Source organism: Narcine bancroftii, chromosome 10 (genome assembly GCF_036971445.1).
Source record: "Narcine bancroftii isolate sNarBan1 chromosome 10, sNarBan1.hap1, whole genome shotgun sequence".
Taxonomy (NCBI): domain Eukaryota; kingdom Metazoa; phylum Chordata; class Chondrichthyes; order Torpediniformes; family Narcinidae; genus Narcine; species Narcine bancroftii.
The window spans coordinates 19,341,961-19,365,210 of NC_091478.1; the positions used below are offsets into that span (position 1 = coordinate 19,341,961).

General features: G+C 38.7%; 1 protein-coding gene across 1 annotated transcript in view; it reads right to left on the bottom strand.

Moving 5' to 3' along the window:
* Window positions 1–23,250, bottom strand: part of shoc2 (SHOC2 leucine rich repeat scaffold protein) — a 99,722-nt gene that overhangs the window by 57,879 nt on the left and 18,593 nt on the right. The window contains exon 2 of the mRNA XM_069900070.1: window positions 5,181–6,136. Within this exon, the coding sequence (XP_069756171.1) occupies window positions 5,181–5,880 (700 nt within the window). The 5' untranslated portion in view covers window positions 5,881–6,136. The remainder of the gene's footprint in view (window positions 1–5,180; window positions 6,137–23,250) is intronic.

Genomic DNA, 23,250 nt, shown 5'->3' on the forward strand with positions numbered 1-23,250 from the left:
TTTGAACATCCCCACAAGGGCAAAAGACATGAAACTGCAAAGACTACAGGGGTCAATGGTTAAAAGTATCACTGCATTCGCACAAACACGATCACACGATTTATCGGAGACCCAACAAGACTATTAGTTACTGATGTGCTTTTACATATGTCTGACCCAACTGAATCACTGATAAGATAACAAATAATACTATAAAAATATGGAAGAATATCTGGATATAAAATAAATATTGGTAAAAGTGAGATCATGCCATTGCAGAATATTGATTATGAAAGATACCAAAAAGGCAGTAGATTTAAATGGAAGATGGAATTACATATTTAGGAATAATTACATCATTTACAGAACTTGTACAAGCTTAATTAAACTTTACTAGAAAAAATAGATTTACAGAAATGGAAAGATCTGCCAATCAGGTTAATAAGGGTAAATTGTATAAAAATTAAAATAATGCCAAGACTACAGTATCTCTCAATCATTCCCTATTGTACAAACTAAAAAGGTCTTTAAATTATTACATAATTGTACAAGACAATTCCTATGGAATAACAAAGCACCAAGAATTGCACTTGAAAAGTTAATGTGGTACTATAAATTGGGAGGACTTAAAGATTCCTGTACTTAAAGTATTATCTATCACCACAAGATTTCTATCCTTTTTCTTTGAAGAAAACAGTCCCCCTTCATGGATTCAAATGAGACTGAATTCAATAAGAGGAGAGAATGAAGGACTTTATAAGTGGAATGTTAAGTCTGTAACAAAAAAAATCTTATATTAATACACATCATTAGAATATGGCAAGAAATAAATGAATCAAGGAAAAAAAGTAGGTACATCACCGAGGACACTATTAAAATAGCCTTAGCTGTAGCTAAATGTATTGCAATTACTTGGAAATCGGACTGCCCTCTACAAATAGTATGATGGAAGATAGATTTTTAAAACTCTAAAGAACAAATATGACACATTTTTAAAAATAGAGGCCAAATAAAAGAAAATGCTACTATTAAATAAAAAATAAGTGACCTCCCCAATGAAGACTTTCTTTTTTCAAACCCAACAGCATGCCCTGCTGGTATACAGATTTATACTGTGAAAGGGTTGGGAGGGAAGGGGTTGTTGTGTTTTGTAAGAAAGTTTTTTTTAAATATATATTTTAGAGAAAAAGTGTAAAATTTTGATATATTTATGGAAAAAGCCAAAAATAAATTAAATAAATGGTGGTTAATAAAGGAGAGCAAGCAGCAGTTAAATACAAAACACTTTTGCATTTTATATTTTGAATGTATATTTAAAGAAAAATACAATATCTTCAGTCCAAATTCAATTATGCTCATAACTACTGCTAGTTCAGTTAAGGAAGATGCTCACACATTTAGGTCAGGTCACAATTGTCTCAATATGGAAAAGTTGAAGAGAATAAAAGAGTTACAACTAACATGAGGAAACCAAATGATTTTCTACACGCATACAAGGGGTCATCAGCTGATGGAAGAGGTGACCAAATAGGGAAACAAATGTGATCCGAGTATGAAGGCATAGGCATGGATAAATAATTAAATAAATCTCAAAGGGGAGTGAGTAGGTCATCCAAGGCAAATGGGATGTAACTGAGAGAAACAGATCAATCCATGCCCAAACACCATCCAAGAAAGGCACAAGCTGCTTCATTGGTTGAGTTATAAGTGTAATTGAACATTCTCTAATCTTTAACAAATGTTCCCACTTCTGACTTTTTACTGAAAGATCACTGAAGCAGCCAAATACAGTCAGACCCAAAGCACTGCTGATGAAGTAATCACGTGGCCTCCCAAGACGGTGGCCTCCCAAGACGGTGGCCTCCCAAGACGGTGGCCTCCCAAGACGGTGGCCTCCCAAGACGGTGGCCTCCCAAGACGGTGGCCTCCCAAGACGGTGGCCTCCCAAGACGGTGGCCTCCCAAGACGGTGGCCTCCCAAGACGGTGGCCTCCCAAGACGGTGGCCTCCCAAGACGGTGGCCTCCCAAGACGGTGGCCTCCCAAGACGGTGGCCTCCCAAGACGGTGGCCTCCCAAGACGGTGGCCTCCCAAGACGGTGGCCTCCCAAGACGGTGGCCTCCCAAGACGGTGGCCTCCCAAGACGGTGGCCTCCCAAGACGGTGGCCTCCCAAGACGGTGGCCTTCTTTTGTGCAAAGCTGTCCTACAATTATTGGAGAGTTTTCCCTTTGATGCCATCGATTTCTATTTAACCAGAAGGCTACAGTGCTACTTGATCAAATGCTCTTTATTGTTAAGGGCAGTAGGTCTCCCCTCAAACAGAAAATTTAGCTTGGGACTCCATCAGTTCAGCAGAGATTACAGAAATGATCCTCTAATTACTGGGTAGGAAAACATGTGGCACTGGTGAGAGGATGGAGACCAAAGGCTTTTTTTTTTAAATTGGGGGGGGGGGGGGTGTTGGTGGGAAGGAATCATGGTGGAAGGTTAAAAAAAATGCAGCCATTATGGAAGGAAAATTAAACAGGGCACCCACCTGTAAGAAAACCAAGTTACCTAGCAAAGGCCCAGGTAAATGAAGGTCTTTTAAATTAAAAGGGGCATCAATCCTGAAATTGGCAATTTTGCACATGTATTGATTTTGTCTGCAAGTTCAAATGAGCACGTTTATTATAACTTCACGTGTTCAGCAAATTCCATGACTTGCTTTAATATGAAAATGGGCCTGCACTCACAAAAGCAGACCCCTTTTCTAAACTGAAAACAATACAAACCTAGGATCTGCAATGTGAAATACTTTTGCAGAAATGAAAAATTGTGGACAATTCAAAGTGCAGTAAATGGAATATTGGCCTTTTTCATAAAGTGATCAGAATGTATAGTGAGCATTTCAGTTATATATGCACCAGATCACAGGAGAATTCAAAACTGTTTGTGACAGTAACATTTCTAGAAAGATGTACTAGATTTCGAGGTGTCGTAGATTCAGAAAGGAACATAAAGTAATGACCTACATGCATCCTTCCTTCAACTGCATACATTATGCAGAGATAAACTTGTGCTCAAGAGAGCTTAATACAAAATGTGAAATCAAGTTCAAGTTTGAATATAAGCACACATTCTAAGTGTTGTGAACCAGAAAAATGAGCAAACAACCAGTAAAGTTAAACGGTTTATTAAATACAATGTTTTGCACATCAAGTCCTCAGGCAGAGAAAAATGTTACCTCTGTTTAAGACCCTCTCTTCTGAACCCAAAATAAATCAACAGATGCTCCATAGTGTTCTGAAACAATGAATAAATGCATTATATTTAAATATACCTTAAAGTTGACAATACTAACTAAAAACTTCCACTGAAGTTCACAAGCAGTTTTGAAATGATGAAGTACTGTATAATAGTACTCGTTTAATAGTCAACCTCCTATTTTTGGAGCCACCCGCCTGCCAGGGTCCTCAGTGCGGACTGAACACCTGGGCCCAGCCATCCGAGCCCCTGATGCCTTGAAGTGTGGTCAAAAGTAATATTCCATGTAAATGTCAACACTCCCCCCCCACCCCCCAACAACCAAATATGACCTGAAAAATTGGTCGCCAAAACTCGACCCTTACACAAGTATATACAGTACATCTGGGTAAACAAACACTGCTCTCGTTTAGAGCAGCTCATAGCAGGACAGCCACTTGGTTCCTCAAGTTTACATAGAGTTGTTCAAAAATGACTTGCAATGGTGCCTGGACCCAATCTTGCAGGGATGAAGATCCGCAGTGTACTTAGGATTGATCAGGCAAAATGTGATGAAAATCTCTCTGCCCTTGGACTGTTTTCTATGCAGCCAGGCCAGTCCTTGCACCATTTTTCATATGCATCTCTAATCTTGCAAATAAGTAGTTTCCACCAACTTACTGACCAACTTGAGATTTGGTCTTGCTCATCTTTGCTTAACCTTTCTGAAGAACAAATAGGCAAATGATTGCATTTATGCACTCCTACATAGAAATGTGTCTTTCACTTTTGGTTCAATAGTATCCTCTCAGGTGATCCTTTTTGAAGATTACAACCACATGATTTATAAAAAAGTTACACAATTCTAATCATGAATCCTGATGGGAAACAAGACAAAATTAATCAAGGGATATTTAATTTACCTTGACAGAGTTCACAACGAGAAGGTTTGCTTACTAACGAAATATGCATTTTTGACACAACCCTCAAATATACTGTACAGTATATGATCAATAAAAAAAGCATCTCACCTAACAGACTTTCAGTCCTAAATGAAATACAGCTTTAATATTAAAAGGATATAAGCTCCAAAATCGATGTTGTAGCTTGCTGAATATTTTAAATTTTTGTTTTCAAATTGCAGTTTAGTGCATTATAGTAAACTTTTGGATATTCATCAACTGTTTAGTGGCAAGATTTGATGCAATAACAGAAAGCATGTTTTAAGGACCTAAAAGTACACTTTTAAAAAAAATTATTGCAGTGAACAAATAAATCCCACCACAAAGATTTACGGAAATATCACAACCAGGTAACTATAAAGTTGGCCAATTCTGCAAGGGCATGACGGTGTTAAGAGAAGATTAACTGCATTAAATCCATTTCACTTGTCATTGCCTATGAATCTTTTAAAATTTACCCACAATGTATAATTAAGATAATTCTTTAAATGAAGTATAATAAAGAACCTTGGTGTTACTCCATCCTCCAACACATTTTGAAAAAACCTAAAACACTGAATGAATGGGATATTAAAAGATCTTAAATTTTCAGTAGTCACAAAAGCATTTATTTCATTAAGATGGCAAAGGCAAAATAATATTGGTCATCCAGTATGGATTTACAAGCATTTATCAATTTATGAGTTCAGATGATTAATGACTCCAGGTTCCTTCTCATACTTAGATATTGTGTGAAATCTTATTCACCAACTTGTGGTGAATTGACAGCCTTCCAGCATTCTTTGTGGTCAAAACATTGTACTAGGGCTTGCAGTTTTGTACAATTTAGCACATTTGAAATTGCTGCACAAACGTACATCATTCAATGCAATGGCAGAAATTACACTAATCTGGATAGTAATTTATGGGTACAATAAATAAAGCAAACTAAACATTGGTGCAATTATGTAACTAGAATTTTCAACCATCAAGGAAATAGATATTTAATGTGTACTAAGATGCAGAACATGCTTACCTATTTCCGCAGGGAGTTGCTTAATTTTGTTCTCACGGATACTCAGCGTTATAAGTTTGGATAGATTTTTGATGTCCTTCTCCACAGTAGTTATACGATTAAATCGTAGATAAAGAGTGGTAAGTGAAACCAGCTTGTACACTACCGCAGGGATTTCTCGAAGTTTGTTATGCCGCAAGTCAAGCATTCGCAGTTTCTTCAAGTTATCAAGAGAATCAGGCAAACTTGTAAGCGAATTTTCATTCAGTGCCAGGGTGACCAAGTTCACAAGGCATCCCAGTTCTACTGGCAAACACTGTAACTTGTTACTATACAAATAAAGCTCAGTTAACTGAGTCAATTCTTTGACTGATGTTGGAAGCACATGAATTGATCTTTTCGCCAAGTCCAAACGCATTGCATTCTCCTCACGACACTTGTTTAACTCTTTAACCACTTCAGCATTACTAGATTTTTTACGTCCCGGTGCTGGATTTGGCCGTTTTATTGTATTGTCCACCTGGAATTGCACACCTGGTTGTACGCCACTGGATTCCTTCTTTCCTTCTTTGGCATCTTTCCCTTTGGTTTTGGATTCTCTCTCTTTACTGTCTTTTCCAAAGCCACCAGAAGCTTTTGCATCCCTTTCCCTGTCCTTTCCCAATGAAACTTTAGAGTCCTTTTCTTTACAGTCCTTTTCTTTTCCTAATGTACTACTCATAATGGCTGCAAAATCAGAAGCCAAGTCGATAATGATTTCGAAAGCACACAATGGAATAATTTATTATCCTCAAAGGTTAAAAGGGCTCTGATTTAAAATGATCTAGTACACCAAGTAAAATGAGGAAAGTCTGATATGGCACCAAACCACACATCTGCCATTAAAGGACATCGCCAGTTTTAATCTGGAATGGAGCAGCAGTCCACCTGTTAAACATCCTTACTCTGCTATATCATTTATCTCAGCAGAAATTCTCCTGCAACAAAAAAAAACAAAATATTGTTAAAGGAACTTCCAACAAACCAAATGCATATTCAAGCAACTTTTTTTAAAACAATCCCTCCAATTAAAAATACTCAAAGCTAAAAGAATATTTTCATTCTTATCACAAAAATCAGGATTCAAAGTATCCAACTAAAAGAATTTTTTTTTAAACTTTAATGAAGTTACCATCTGCCATGTTGTAAAGACTAGCTGAAGTCATTACAAATGAATAAGCGAAAATGGATGAAGGGTTGGGGGCAGGGCAAGGAGAGGGATAAAATATATTTATTACATCCTGAAATAAAATTCACCCTAAATGAGATCTTGGGTCAAGAGCACAGTTAATATTTTACACAAATACAGAGGAACAGTTATGGACTAATCACCCAAGGTTGAATTTAGTAGTGTTTGACATTGTATTTTTTTTTTAAAGTTGCAGAAGCAAAATAAAATCAAGATCTTTTTCACTCTGGGCATAAATCCATCATTTCTGTAGCACAAGACAAATTTTAAAAATGTTACGAGTCAAAATGGTGTTTTAAGTACTCGTACACAGTACTGATAAAGAGAACAAGTATTGATTTATTAAAGCCCTAAAAAACCTCAAATTTGTACTCAAAACATTTTGGGCAAGTAAAAGATGCCCTGATTCAGCCAGTAAATGCCGAGCAACAGCCAATCCAAGCAGCAAGAGGGAAACAATACTTCAGTAGCTTCCTTTTAAGTAACCACTAGCTCTTGAATGCAGGTTTAAAAACATGCAAGGCTGAAAAATAATATCTCCATAGTATTTTAATGAACGGCATGATAAGCAAACATGACCATTTAGTAAAAGTGACTACGGGGAAAATTAGTTTTGGCAGTCACGTTATGGAAGTGTACAGGAGGGAGATGGATCAGCTTGTTGAATGGTGTAACAACAACCTTACACTCAACATCAGCAAAACCAAAGAGATGATTGTGGACTTCAGGAGATCAAGACCCAGTCTTCATCGAGAGCTCAGTAGTGGAGAGAGTCAAGTACTTCAAATTCCTGGATGTCAACATCTGTTCTGGAGCCTCCATGTTGATGCAATCGCAAAGAATGGCTCGCTAACGGCTACACTTTGTGAGGCGTCTGAGGAGATTCGACATGTCACCGAAGACTCTCGAAAGCTGGTTATATCAATGTGGAGAACATTCTGGCTGGTATGGAGACGCCAACTCTCAGGGGCAAGAATAAACTCCAAAAGGTTGTTAACTCAGCCTGTGACATCGCAGGCACCAGATTTCATTCATCTACACGAGGCAGTATCTTTAAAAAAAAAAGCAGCCTCTATCCTCAAAGACCCCCACCACCCAGGCCATGCCCTCTTCACTCTGCTACTATCGGGGAAAGGTACAGGAGCCTGAAGACAAGCACTCAGCAGCTCAAGGACAGCTTCTTCCCCGCTGCCATCAGATTCCTGAATAATCAATTAACCAAAGACACTGCCTTACTTTTTGTGCACTTTTTAAAAAATATATAATGTTGTAAGATGGTTATAACATGCATGTTTGCTCTCTGGTGCTGCCATAAAACACCAAACTTCATGACTTGTTCAAGACAATAAATCCTGATCCTAACAAGAACTAATGCGCATACACAAACTTTTGAATTTAATATTATGGGAGCTTGTTCATATCTTGGGATGTCTATGGGTCAAGCATTCACAACCAGGAAGCTACCTGTGTTTAGGCAAAAAAGCTTGGGCTTGATTTTTTAAGGTGCAAGATGTCTGAGTGCTTTATGAAAAGTCAGTGATTTTCCAATCAGTACATCCAGTTGTTTAAACGATAATACCATCAAAGGTCAGAGGTTTACAGCAACACATTATGGACACATTTTTGCCATAAACCTCCTCCATATTCCTCTTGAAAAATAATGATCCTGTTAGAAGTTTTCTCCAAGCAACAGGAGTTAATGCACTAAAATAATACCACCTATTTTTGTCACCTGTAGTCTGTAACAGTGAGAAATGACAAACTGAACAATCCGCTGGAGAAATCCAGTGGGTCAAGTAGCAGTGAGAGAAAAAAAATGGTGATTTTTCAATCTTGATAAAGCATTTTTGCTCCAAATGGGAGCCTTTTCTTTCCCATTGCTGCTGCTTGACCCGAGTTGCTCCAGCAGATTGGGTTTAGCTTCTGATTCCACCTCCTGCAGTCGTCTTTGTGCCTCCATTGAACAAAGAGATGCTGGACAATTTCTCCCCAGGAATGCTGCCTGACCCACGGAGTTCCTCCCTTATTTCAATGTTTGTTCAAGAGTCCAACCAATACAGTCTTTGTGTTTTGCTGCTCGACAACACTGCCTTCCTGGTTTTACAATTCAAAACTTCACCTTGCTAAAGATCTGGGGCGACAATATTACAATAAGTTTTCTAGAAATTTGGATGCACAGCTTACATATTCTTATTAGGCAAAACAAAGCAGACGAGCATTGGTAACACTTACCCATTTCAAAAGTAAATGCAGTTTGTCTAACAAAAATCCAATCATTTATGTAGGACTTCTCAGAAATTATTCATCTTGATAGTTTTAAAAGGTTATTGGATTTTATCTGACAAATCCAAATGAACAAGTTATTTAATGTTAAACAACTTACCTTATCAAACTCCATTCTAGCAGAAATCAGCCTGACAATAGCAGATATGGAATCCAAAACTACAAAATTTAAAACTGCAAATTTTGATTCTTCTACAGATTAAAATTAGTTCCATTACGGTAACCAATGCATTACTGTGGACAAATTTGGCCACTTTGGGAGCCGCAGTGGGGATAATTACAACCAATATCAGAAAAGACACTTGGGATGTAATTGAAGCAATGGAAACCTAGTGGAATTAAATATGACAAAGAAATTAAAATCCTGGAGATTTTGCTGTTGTTTGTTAAATAACTCCAAAGCCACTGAAGAAAAATGCATAATACTGATCTTGAACAGCTATTTTATAATCTGAATGGTAAAGCTCTTTGCCACTGAACACAATCCATGTCTCTACTGCCATAGATTCAGTTGCACAATATTAAATAAACTGAATGCACTGCCCAAGTTATATCAAATGCATGACAATTTCACACTACCAACAAAAGAAATTGTCACTCAGTTGCCTGGAGATTGAAATGTCAGCACCCAGTGAACCTAGGGCCAGTTATATTCTATCTTTTATGCATACACCATGCAATCACAAGGCAAGGCTCATATTTAATACTCATCCCTGACTTCAATTAAGGTGATAAGGGCCATCTTTCCCCAATCACTGAAGTCCTAAAGATAAAGGACTCTCAAGAAATCGCCAAGATCTGCTCAAATACTTAAGCAATCAACATTAATTGTTCCTAAATTAATAAGTACCAGTAAATCATGGAATCTCCAGCAGTAACATACCAGAAACAAATATTCACATTCCCTTTGAAAAATATTGTCCACACTTTTATCCTCCTTTCAAATTAAAAGCTACTCAAAATCATTTTGTATTTTAAAAATCACCGTAGATATAAATATCATGCACCCAATTCTATTCCACTGATAAGATTTGAAACCAGTTTTCATTTTTTTTTTAAATCAATGTTTTAAGTAAAATACAGCTTTTAACAAAGAAACCATACAAAATCAAGGAATGCCCATAATATAATGATAGTTCGGTACTACAACTTAAAGCATTCTTATTTTCTGATAGGCTGGAGGGGGAAGCATAATCAAAAATTGCCATTTTTAAAAAAAATTTGAAAACCCAAATTCTAGTACTGGTTACATTTACAGTATGTATTGAGGGTTATTGAAAAATACTTGGCACAGCAGAAACAACTAAAAGTTATTATCATAGTCACACACCACCAACCAAGCAGGTTATACCAAAACAAATCACAGCAGCTAATGTGTTCCACATTTTAATTAAAGTGCCATATTTTAATTTATATTGTGTTTAAAATGCACAAAGTGTTCAAAATCTTGTGTTCTTCACAAAAAAAGCTCTTTCAAATGAAAAAGTGCTCTGATCGACAAGATCCTTTGATGTTACAATCTTTAAAAGGCAACATTAGCATTTGTCAGTGTTCATTGTTAGGATTTCCTCATTCGTCTAGGCAGCAATTTATTACTTAAAATTTTCCACAAACCGAAATAGTGTAAGTATGGTAATAAATGGCTCCTGAACTGTGTGGCAAAAAATGCATTACAACAGTAAGGTATTTTGAATTGATGCCATCATTCAAATACCTCAAAGAAGCACTTGCAGTGCAAAGACATCCTGATTCTATCTGTCTGCAAGGCCAAAATGCAGACCCCGATGAAGAGCTCAAACACAAAATGTTGGTTATGCATGTTTATCATATAAAGTACACCGAGTCCAAAGCTTCTCCAGCATTGTTTTTACTTCAACCAGTGTCTGCAGATGTTTGTATTACTCAATGTAGATTCAGAAACTTATCTGGATGTGCCAACTCAAAACTAGAAATTATTCAATAACGCCATTCTCTCCAAAATCATTTCAATTTGATTTACATTTTCTGAGCATGTTAACAAATGCATCAGGCACAACTGAAGACAGTGAAGCGCTGGTAACATATTTACTCACGCAAGACTGGATCCACCAATGGTTATTAGAGAGGAAAAAATGCTTATCATTTTGATCAGAGGCTTTTAAAGCACAGCATGTTGCTAGGAATTTGGGGATGGCCTCCTACTGAAAACTTAAGGTCTCGGCCTCTGAGCAACTGCATGTGTAGTTATTTTTTTTTATTGTCATTGGTATTCTAAATTACATCCCTCAACATAAAATGAGGAAATAGGGATGACTGGACAATGTTTTAATCTCCTACCATATTGTTCTTTCTGCACACGAATTTACAAGATTGACACCACCATTAATCAGTTCGAAGCCCAGTTATCACTAATTATGCAGAAATAGTTTCCTTACGAAGCCATGCTCCAAAATTCAGACGAGACCCACAGAATTTCAATTCATTTCTAAGGTCCACATTCAAAGTGATTTTTAAAATATATTTTATACATATGCCTGAAATGCAGGGCCAGAAGTGGTGGAAGTAGATATAGACATTGTGCAGGCAGATATGCCATTTAATTTAGGAAAATGGTCAGCACAGATGTGGGCCAACAGGCCTGTTCCTACAGTGGCATTTACTACAAAGTCACCAACTTCCATAACCACCTTGATGACACTTTACAAGGATACCATCCTTTCCTCCCAGCTTCTCCATCTTCACTGTATCTACCCTCAAGGTGTGGCCTTCCATTCCAGGACATCTGAAATATCCTCTCAAGCAATACAGACATCTCCCACATAGTTCCATTCTATCCGCCTTAAGAGCAGGGAGAGGGTTCCTCATCCTCACCTTTCACTACATTCCAAATTCAGCAAATCAACCTGTCATTAGCACTGTGATTCCCTATTATTACTAGCTCCCGGTTTAGTAAAATAGGTTTATCACTAAGGGATAGTACAGACTGAATGGACAGTTAACATTTTACACAAGCCACAGCCCAGCGATAATTCGATTCATTGGAAGAACTAAGGGAAGGCTTGTCACAGTCTGTTCCAGAATTTGTACATTTGCAAAGACACTGATTTTGCAAAGGAGAAACATTCTGACAGCTGAAGAGAAACCAGCTTTTTGAAGTAGTCTTCTGGCCAGCCATTTTTGTGAAATTCAGAGCAAACCATGCTCTGTGAATGACTGGGCCTTTTCAGCTGAACTGTGCCAGGAAGGTCTTTTGAGAAGCAAAGTGCTTCATTTTGATTGTGACTAACAGTGAAGGTACTTGGAGAGACTAGTGCCAGGGTCTTGGAAGCTTCATGGAGGCCGCCCAGTTGCCTACAAAGTTGCCTTCTTGCCTACAAAAAGACCACAAATGTTGTGACTCCCACAGCTCATGTGGATGGAGATTTCTTCAAAGGCAACACAAGAAGAAATGGGGAGTCTGTAGCAGCAAGTCTTCCCATCAGTTCAAAATGAATTGTGGGATTCACTCACACACACATTTGTTCTTACACCTCCTCCCTGGTCTCCATCCAGGAGCCCAAATAGCCCTCCACAGGAGGCAGAAATTCACAAGCAGTTTCTTTAACCTCATCTACTGCATTCACTACTCCCAATGTAGCCTCCAACCCATCATTAAAGTCGCAGAGCATCTGCATTCTGTCTGCAATGGCCATCTTGAGCTCCTAGCTGCATGCCATTTCAACTCATCTTGCTAAACCAACCAGTCTGTCCTGGCCCTTCTTCACTGCCTGATTGAGGCTCAACACAAATTAGAGGAACAGCTCCTCATATTCTGCCTGAGCAGTCTATAGCCCAATGGTTAGAAAATAGAATGTTCTAATTTCAGGTAGTTAGTTCCTGCTATACTTCTGCTCTTCTTCGTTCCTCCACCCAGTCTCATCTCCCCTCTGCTTTGGTTCTAGCCCCCCTCCACCCCATTTTCCCCACTGGATCCTTGAGCTCCTCTAGCTCCCCTTCTCTTCAGTTTCATCTGGTCTCACGTGTCTCATCAGATTCTAGCATTAGCAGTCTTTATCTTCTAAATTACCCATTTCAGAAATGAATCATCTTCCTGCACCTGACCCCCTTTGTCTTTCTTGCCTATCATGCTTCTCCTCGACCCGGTGCACCAATCCCACATGGGGCCCCAGCCCCACCCTACCCTCTACACGAGCTTCTGTTCTCCCTATCCCCAGTCTTGAAAATGTGTTTTATCTTGAAATGTCGACCACTTTTTCCCCCCCACTGATGCTGCATGACCTGATGAGTTCCTCCCACAGATTGTATTTAGCTTCACATTCTGGCCTACGTCTTCAACCTATCATGTCTTTGCTCACCTATCCATACAAATTCCATTTACCAGCACGGCCTGTTGCCTTTTTGTGCCATGGAATACTCGCCTCGATTATTGTGGGCAGTAGAAAGCCTTCAAAAATACGGTTTTCATACAGGATTTCTGAAAAATTTAGAGCTCCAAAATGATTAAACATATAGACAAAATGAAACAGGAAGAGCCAACTGAGAAGCAAGATAAACTCAAACAAGTACAGAGAACTGAAAAAAGGAATAACAAAAATAATAATTGTTAAGTTAATAAAGCCAAAAAGTCCCTTAAGCAACTAACATATAATGAAGGGCTAGTTAAGGGAAGGGATGGAATCTTTTAGTCAGAAAAGATGACAATCTTATGAAGGCAGATGACATCAACAGAGATACTTACATCTTCAATAAAGAGGATGTTGTTAATGTGATAAAGCTGACAGCAGGGAAATTGGACATAATGCAGAGATAAATAGAAAGCAATGCAAAAGGTTCAAAGCACTTAAGTCACCCATTCTCCATCCTCAGTTAAAGGGACAGAGATAAAAGAAGATCTGATCACAGGATTTCAATCCTCCTCAATGTTAACTCAGAACCAGCAGAATGGAAATCTTACACAACTGCTCAAAACAGGAAAAGGGGCCAGCCCAGCATTTTGTAAACAGCCTTACATTTTTATTACATAAATCAAACGCTGGTGTTGAAAGCGTCGTTTGGGAAAAATATGGGCTAATGGCCATCATCATGGTTTTATTAAAGGAAAGACATTTGCTTAATTAGAGATCCATTAAGCAGCAATGGGAGAGGATTGAGAAATGTCCTGGTTGTGTGTGAACTGTCAAAGCATTCAAATAACCTGGCAACATCAGAGTAACATGGACACAAAGTAGCTGAGAAATAAAGCAGAGTTCAGATGTGAAGTGTTTCTTTTGAGATCGTAGAAAGTAGTATCCGGTTGTTCCTGCAAAATTGGCATGGGGATCGCCTCTCTGATGCATGTAACAATTTGGACAGGTACACAGGACACAACTTAAAGGTTTACAAAACGCCAAACTCAAACAAAAACTTCACAGTGATAATTATAAAAACACAAGATGGTGTAATAATCAAGGTACATCGAATGTACAAAAGAGAGATATGATCCACTCTCTGCCCAACGAAACAATTGAGGCTGCTTCATTAAATATATTTAAGAGGGAATTAGATGGACTTTTGCAAAGTAGGGAAATTATGGAATAAAGGTAGGCAAATTGAGTTGAGTCCACACCCAGATCACTCCTGCACTTATTTCTTCGGTTCAGAAAGAAAGCAAGCAATTCTCCCCTTAGGCCAAGGTTTAAGGATAACAGATTTTTCATTGCTTTTGTGCATTCTGAAGCAACTACCTCCTTCATGGAATCTGCAGAATGCCCCAAATGGGTCAGTGGAATAAATAATTCTTAAGTGGCTCAATATAAAAGCAGGTACAGAGAAGAAGATACTCCCTATACCAAATTTATGAAGTCCGCAGGACAAGTTGAGAAGGCAGCTATTACTTTAGAAACAATCACCGCAGGAACATTGTTTCATTAACAAAGCCATGTAGCACAGAAATAAAATAGTTATGCACAAGGCTTTATAAAATAATAGTTAGATTGTAACTGGAATACTAGTCCAGTTCCTGGCACCACGCGATAGGATGTCTAGGCCTTTAAAGGGTATGGAGACAAGGTTTTCTAGCATGATACGAGGGTAGCCAACCAGTTCCATGGAGACCCTCAATGAAGCAAAATATTAAAATCCACAAAAAAGAATAATGGATATAATAAACAATGTCCCCAATCAGGAACATTTGGATTTTAATGCCTTAACACCATCATTCAAAATCAATTTTGAATTGGTGTAAAGCCACCCAGTCCCCACATTAGGAACTGCCAGGTTTTCAATCAAGTTGTAAATAAATTGCCAACTCAAATTCCAAGAACAGCACCGGTCCCAAAAATTCCAAGAATGTTATTTATCAACTTTCATGTGTTCACTGCTAAAATGCCATATGATGATAATCTGCCATTCCTTCCAAGTGTCAGCATGTGAAGTGACTCCTCAAAAACAGAGAAGTAATTCGGACTGCAGAACAAATCATTTCATACATCATGAACAAAGGTTACAGGAAAATTGATAGAGGACAAACACCAGCAGTTCTTAGAAATTTATTAATTTTTAAAATCAAGGCAAAGCCAGCATTTAACTATAATCGCCATCAAGGTCTCAAGGTCCCCCTTTGTGCTGTTGAGTTAGTAGTTTTAGACTCAAAAAATGAAAGACTGGCAACATGCAGCAAGATCTCCATTATCTGGCATTCAATCAATCGAAACTCAAACAACCAGTGCCTCCCCCCTCCAAAAAACCCAAGGCACTAAATAAATATATTTTTTTTAAGTAAGAATAAATAAAGTTTTTAATAAGTTCAAAATTGTAAAAGTAAGTGCTTTCCGAAGCAACACACCACCTCTTGGGAGCAAATATTTTGCCAGCGGAGCACCCTGGTCGTGCCCCACCTGCAGCAGCTGCTTGAATAAAGTTTCAATAAAGTGTGTTTGAATTAAATGGCAGCCTCTAGGATGAAGAACCGGCTGATGCCACTCTTTGCTGGGACAACTCTCCCAAAGTGTCTCCCTTTATTGGTATTAAGTATATTAGTAAGGCTTTATCTATAAACTTGGAGGTGTGGGGGTGGAGGGAATGGTTAGCATATCAGAAAGTGCAATGCTAGTGTAGGGCTTAGGAATAGGGTTCAAAATTAAAGGACTGCTGCACTGAGGGCCTGACCAAGAGAGGAGAGAAGGCGAGCCAGGTTGCCAGTGCGAGTGCGGTTATGCTGAGGGCCTGACCAGGACAGTGGCATGGAGGCAATCTGGGTTTCCAGCATGAGGATGGTTACACTGATGGTCTGACTGGGACAGTGGTGTGGAGGCGAGCCAGGTTGACAGCATGAGGACAGTTGCGCTGAGCATGACTAGGACATTGGAGTGGAGGCGAGTTGGGTTTCCAGCGCTAGGACGGCTGCACCAAAAGCCTGACTGGGACAATGGAGTGGAGTTGAGCTGGGTTTCCAGTGCAAGGACTGTTGCGCTGAGGGCCTGACTGGGACAGTGGTGCAGAGGTAAGCCACGTTGCCAGTGAGAGGATGGCAACCAGGACAGTGGCGTGGAGGCGAGTCGGATTGCCAGTGCGAGGATGGTTGCGCCTAGGGTCTGACTGGGAAATTGGCGTGGAAGTGAGTCAGGCTGAACTGAGGAAATGACCAGGACACCAGGATAAAGAGCCTGTCGAAGCTGCTCAGGCATCTCTCCCAAAGCGTCTCCCTATCCCTGCCTAGTAAGGGTCCATATCTTAGTGTTAGGTAAATTAGTAAGGCTTTATCTATAAACTTGGGTAAGAAGGTTAATTATGAAGACAGCATAGCAGTTCACACAACAAACACTGTTACAGTACCAGCGACTGGGATTCAAATTTAAGTCTTGTAAGTTACAGGAATTACTTTGAGTGAACTTTACATAATTAAAAGACTACAATACTGATTTTTTTTTCTAAAAACTTTACATTTCCACTGTCTGCCTTTTAAAGACTATTCTTAATGCAGGTGTATTAGTTAGGCTTTTTAAAGAGGGAGTCTCCAGTCATCCAGAAAATTTGCATTTCCAGTATCTGCGATCCCCATAGGTGCTGGATAATGGAGATTTTACTGTATTTCCAAATTGGATTTGCATGCATATTGGAGGGGATGTGCAAGTAACAGGAATCCCATGACCTTAATGTCTTTAAGCTTCTTGATAGTCAAGAACAGAACTTTGGGAGGTGTGGACAGAATAACCCATGGGAATTTGCATTTGTAGAAGGTGAATAACTGCAGCCACTGCGCACTGGAGGAGCAAATTGGTGCTGTAGAGTGCATACCAATGAAGGCAGCTGCCATTTTCTGGATGTTACAAGTTTCGAGCACAGCTCAAACAAGAAGAGAATATTCCATCAGCCCTGACTTGTGCCTTGTAAATAATGGAGAGCTTTAGAGTGTCAGGAAGTTAAATCACTCACTGCAAGAGACCCAACCTCTGAACTTATCTTGTGGTCACAATATTAACATGGTTAGTCCAATCCAAGGGCTTAAAAACACTCAGCAGAGAAATAGGGAAATCAACATTTAAAAATTAGAGTTAAATAAGCAATTCAAAAGAACTTTGAAATCTCTTATTAAATTACTCCATTTTTTAAAAAATCTAACCTCAAGGGGTAATTTCATTCACCTTTTATGTTATGGTGAATCAAAATGTGATTCCTTACAAATGGTCTTTGTTAAAGGATGTAATTACACTAGGGAGACCGACCACACAAGGAAATCAGGATGTTGCCTAGATTGGTGGATGAGAATGATAGATAGTAAAACAAGCATGGCTTATTTTCAATAACGCACAAGAGAGTTAGAGTTATACAAAATTACGAAAGTCAGACAGAATCTTTTCCCCCATGGTCGTGAGTAACAAAGCAAGGGACACGTTCAAAGAGTGAAACACCAAAGTTTGCAGACGCTGTGATTATATGGAAAAAAAATCTTGGAGGAACTCAGCAGGTCTTGCAATGCCCAGAGGAGGCAAAGATATATAATTTATGAAGGAGGGCTCAGGGCTGAAACTGTTATACATCTTGACCTCCTCTGGATGCTGCGAGACCTGCTAAGTTCTTCTAGCATTTGTATTTTGAACAAGTTTAATTAGATAAATTTTAAATATAATACAAGGGAAAACCTTTTTTTTTTAAAAGGACAGTGGATATCATCCAAAATGCACTGTCAGAAAAGCTGGAACCAGATATACTGCACTGCATTTTGATTAGCACTAGACTAGCCTGGGCATAAAAGGGATATAGACCTCGTGCTCAAAGGGGATTAGTGAAGATGAGCAAAACTGTCAGCACGAATGTTGGAGGCCAAATAGCCCACTTCTGTGCTGAAAACTTCTACTCTAAAAATAGTTAACATAAAATCCATTGTGAAGGGTGGCAATGATGTCAAATAAAATAGAACACAACGTGTCATTAAGAAGTCAGCGCACTACAGGAGTTGCAAGTTAAAATCCAAGCCAAGCCTAGTCCCTTATAACCACCCATCATCTCCGTTGTCGCCATGCAAAATTAGATGTACTTGCTTTTGTTTGCCATCAACTTATTGGGGAAAAAACTTCCACTCATTATAAACAGAAAGAATATACATAATTAAGTGCAACTCCATTTGTGGTACTATTTTGGAAGCTGAGCAATTTGTTACTGTGAGGCAAAGTTATAATAAATCTATTGTTTTTGAAAGAATCCCACAATTTAATGAAGCAACCTGCATCATCCCCAGATCAAATTTTTAGTTCATAATGCCTGGGAAAATACTCAAATTTACGAACTTAAAATATTTTTGTGTCTAAATACACTGGATGCCACATCTACCCTGAATTAGAGAATTTGCACTTATTTGGTACAGAAATCACATACTATTCAGATTTATTGGCAATATTTCAACTATTCAAACCTACTTATATTTTGATATTAAACTGGCAAAATACCCAGAAATTCATTACAAAAATGCAAACTTTTATTGGCAATTCTTGGTCTTTACAAAACTGCATTCAGCACAGTGACATGCCCTTTCAGCCTATGAACCCCCAGTACATTTTGATGGGCGGGAGGAAACCGGAGTACCCAAAGGAAACCCATGCAGACACAAGGAGAATGTAGAAACTTCTTACAGACAGCGTAGGGATCGAACACTGTCAAGACTCATCAACAGCCCTCAATAAAGTGCACTTTTTTTAAAAAAAATGACATAACTGAAGTTAACCCTTCTGACATAAAAAGGAATTCACAAGCTGAGAATTAAATCGTGTTTAATTTTAAACGTCTCTGCAATACAAGGCATTAAAATAAATAACTAAAAACATCAAAAATAATTGTGTTCATAGTTAGCGCATGCTAGTATAGCGCCAGTGACCCAGGGTTGAATCCAGTGCTGTCTGTAAGGAGCTTGTACTTTCTTCCCATGTTTGTGTGGGGTTTCCCCCCCACCAATGGTTTCAGTTTCCTCCAATCCTATGAAAAGTATGGATTTGTAGGTTAATTGGTGTACTTGAGCAGCACAGGCATGTGGGCCAGAAGGGTCTGTTACTGTGCTGTACCTCTAAATTAAAATTAACAAAATTCACAATTTGTAAAGCAATTTTTAACAAATGTATTCTGTCCGCCATCAAAACGATTAGGATCCCAGTGTCTGGTCTTCCCAGGTGCTGAGCTGAAGCTAGATCCTCTCTTTAGGAAAATCACCACTCATTGGGCCCATCACTAAGTTTTGCAATGGAACGGACAACTCATACTTCACAATGTCTCAAATTTCTACATTTGAGAATCAGTATCCTCTGCCAAGTAATCACAACAAGCATTGGTGTGATCATACAACAACTCTGAATTGCCCAACTCAAGATTAGAAAATAAAACTTGTTCCCCCAGCTTTGATACAAGAAATCCAAAATTTGGATTGGCAAGATGTTATTAGCTTATTATTTGGAATAACGTCAATTTCAGCATTAGGAAAAATACTTTGTTCAAGGTTTAAATGCTGCTTTCAGCATAATGTTTGAATCACATTTCTGGTCTTGTACTTCTCTTCCCCTTTTTTGGGGAAGATATTTTTCGAATCTTATCTTTAGTCCTTCATTTTAATGAGACCAAATACCATAATTGCTTCACTTGGATTAACTTTAAAAAAAAATTGTTTTTAAATATATACACAACTGCTGTGTTCAGGAAATTATTGCCATTTTCCCAGAACGCATGCTATGTAAAAAGGTCAGAACAGGAATGAAGGTGCCATTCCCGTTTCAATATTTTACCTCCTAGACCCCTAGTAAATTTCCCAGAATGCCTGCAGTCTAAAGTTAACTGCAGGCATTCCATGAACAGCATGTTAATGAATAGCATGTTATCAATGATGTGTATTGCAAGTCCTACTTCTTTAATTACCACAATTCAGGTATGCTGTCTTAACTCGCACAAGGAAACAGAGATAGAGTTTTGGTTATTCGTGTGTGAACGACGAATGCCAAGACCTCGGACATTCTTCCCTTATTGCTAGATGTTCAACTGATGAAATGGAAAGATGCTGTCCCTCCTATTCATACTGATATGATGGCATATTTAACTTGGGGGAAAAAAAATCAGATGTCTACTAATGTAACAGGTTTGATTTTTTTTTATTTATGGGGTCCCTTTATCAACTATTTTCATAATTTATATTATTCAGATATTGTTTTGTGATTTTAGTCCTCTCTACATGGTAGTAAATTATATGCAACTGCCAACAACTTTGGAAGGGAAGGGGGTAGATTTTGTAGAATAGTAATACCTTTTTTGTCTTTTTCAATTTGCCCTTTTATTTGTTTAATTGCACGGTATACTTTGTCTTTCTTTTAGTCTGTTTGTTAAAGTAGTTTGTTTATATATAATTTTTTTCTACATAATTGCTACACCTGTATCTTCCTTTTTATGTGCTTACTGTTTATGGCTTTTACTTGTTTATTACTAATTAAAACTAATAAAAATATTCAAAAAATACAATGTTTTTAAAGTAGATTCATTTGTTCATGTTCAATTTTTTTTCCCCTGAAGTAAATATACCTGATGACAAGTCAACATTTTCCTGCCACATTGTTTTCTCCATAACCCTGCCTCAAAATTCAGCCAGCAATTTAGACCTGCCCTTATTAATTATGATATTAACATTGAATGTCCTACATTTAGTGTTCACAAGTCAACTTGCTATAGGCTTGCATTTGGAACAGAACCATCCCTTTCTGGGCTCAAATTTTGTTGGGATACTTCCAGTTTGCACAGCTTTCAACAAAGTGATATAATCAGATACTTATGAAACACCAAACTCTAAAACAAATGGTAGATAAATAGTTAGCAAAGAACTGAAAAGATTAAAATATTATCCAGAGCAGAGGCAGCCAACCTTTTAATTTTTAATTTAGACATACAGCTTGGTAACAGGCCATTTTGGCCCAAGAGTAGGTACCAGGATGTATATTAATTGGGCGGCATAGACTCATGGGCCGAAATGGCCTGTTACCTAAAACTTAAGATGCTGGCCACCCCTGATTCCAGAGTATAAAATAACAATACACTCCACTTATCAAAGTGTAAGAACACAACCTCTCTGCAGTCAAATAATCAAGTTAACTGCTTTATCTGGAGTTGCTTTATTTTTTAAGAATTTCTTTCCATTTATTCACCAGCTAAGGGGATCACTGGCTAAGCCAGCATGAGACTTAACCAATTCTAAGTTACTGAATGATCACTTCTACAATGCAGAGGATGCTAATGTTTTATTCTGCCAGGCTCCCAAGTTCCTTCATACAGAATTGTTGATACTTTAGTGCCTGTGGAGCTACCTACCTTATACATTCATGTAATGGTCGAGATTTTATGGACCAACTTTTTGGGAAAAATTGGGAGGGGGGGGTCAACTTTTATACAGGTCATACTTATGACCGTGGTAAGTATCTGCGTCGTTCAAGGCGTCAAGAGCTCAAATGGATGGGACTGGATGGCAAGTCTGTGATCAGGGCATCGGGAGCTCAGGTGAGCGGGGCTGATGAGGCGAGGATCCACCCTCAGGGTGCTAGGTGCTCAGGTGGGAGAGATCAGGTGGCAAGTCCATATTCCGGCCATCAGGAGCTCTGCTGGGCAGGCAGTCAGGGAGAGGATTTGCAGGTGGGAGTTGGGAGCTCAGATGGGTGGGTGGTCAGAGGCCAAAAATAAAGTGGGGGGGGGGGGAGGTTGACTTTTTACACGAGTATACACGGTATACAATATCCACATCACAATGCCATAGCTTGGGCCTATCTATCTCCAGTCTTCTGGTCTGCAAATTCAGTAACGTGCAACACAAAACTGCTAATTACATCTTAAGTTGTAAACAAGGCTAAAATTCATAAAATGTATTTAATTTATTTTTTAATTAATGGAGACATTATTGGAAATATTTTTGCTGCACTGGAAATTCAATAGCCACTAATGCCTAAAATGATTTTCTCCATTATATAATCCAGTTATGCAAATTTCATTGCCAGTATCAGTGAAAGGCATTCAAATCAAATTTGAGCTCCAAGTTCTTTATATATGTTATCAAAATACTCATTCATGACTGGATTTTGAAACAAGCTTATGGAGTTTAGCTCTTGAACCACAGCACAGTTCCTGCAGCAAAACGAACTGCAAATGGTGTCAGACAGGTGGGGTTCCAGGAATTTGACTGAGCAACAAAGAACAGTAATAATGTTCCAACTCAGATGGTCTGAGTGGCACTCCCAACATAAATGCCTTATTTGTCTTTCCATGTGGCAGAAATCACAGTTTTAGAAAGTGCAATTGAAGCATCTTTGCTAAATTACTTTCATGCATCTTGCCATGCCACTATGAATATTTAAAAGGCACTGACTGGGATTCCATTAGACTAGTCTTGGACTCGTGCACCTGAAGTTGATGGAAAGGTTTAAGAGTTGCTTGCTGCAGAAAACCCAGCCTTATTACATGGTTCTTCCAATTAAAAAAACCTATAAATCATCTTCCATCTGCCCCCAGAAAAAAAATCTCCTGCATCTTAAAGTAATGTCATTGATCAAGGCCGTGATTATGCAGAAAAACCTATGAATTAATTACCCTCTACAGGAGCTTTATTGAGAGCATCTGAGCCAGCTGCATCACAGTGTGGTGTGGTTGCTGCAGAGAAATGGATCGAAGGTCAATCCACAGGATCATAAGAATGACAGAAAGAATCACTGGAGTCTCCCTTCCCCCCCACCATCGACATGATCTACCAGGAACGATGTCTGAAGAGGGCGTGCAAATTAATTTGAGGACCCCTTCCACCCTGCACACAGCATCTTTCACTGCTCCTGATGGGAAAGAGGTACAGGAGTATCAAAGCCAGTACCACCAGACTGAGGAACAGCTTCTTCCCACAGGCAGTGAGAATGCTGAATGACCAAAGGAACTGCTCACACTAACCACTTGTCCTGCATATGTATTGTTTGTAAAGTCTGGCTGTGTGTCCGCTTGTTTCACAGAGGACCAGCGAAAGCTGTTTCACCAGGTTGTACTTATGAAATCAGATGACAATAAATATGATTTCTATCACCCCACTTCTATTTGGTGCCGAGGTTTTGCTGCGTAAAGCGCAGAATGCAC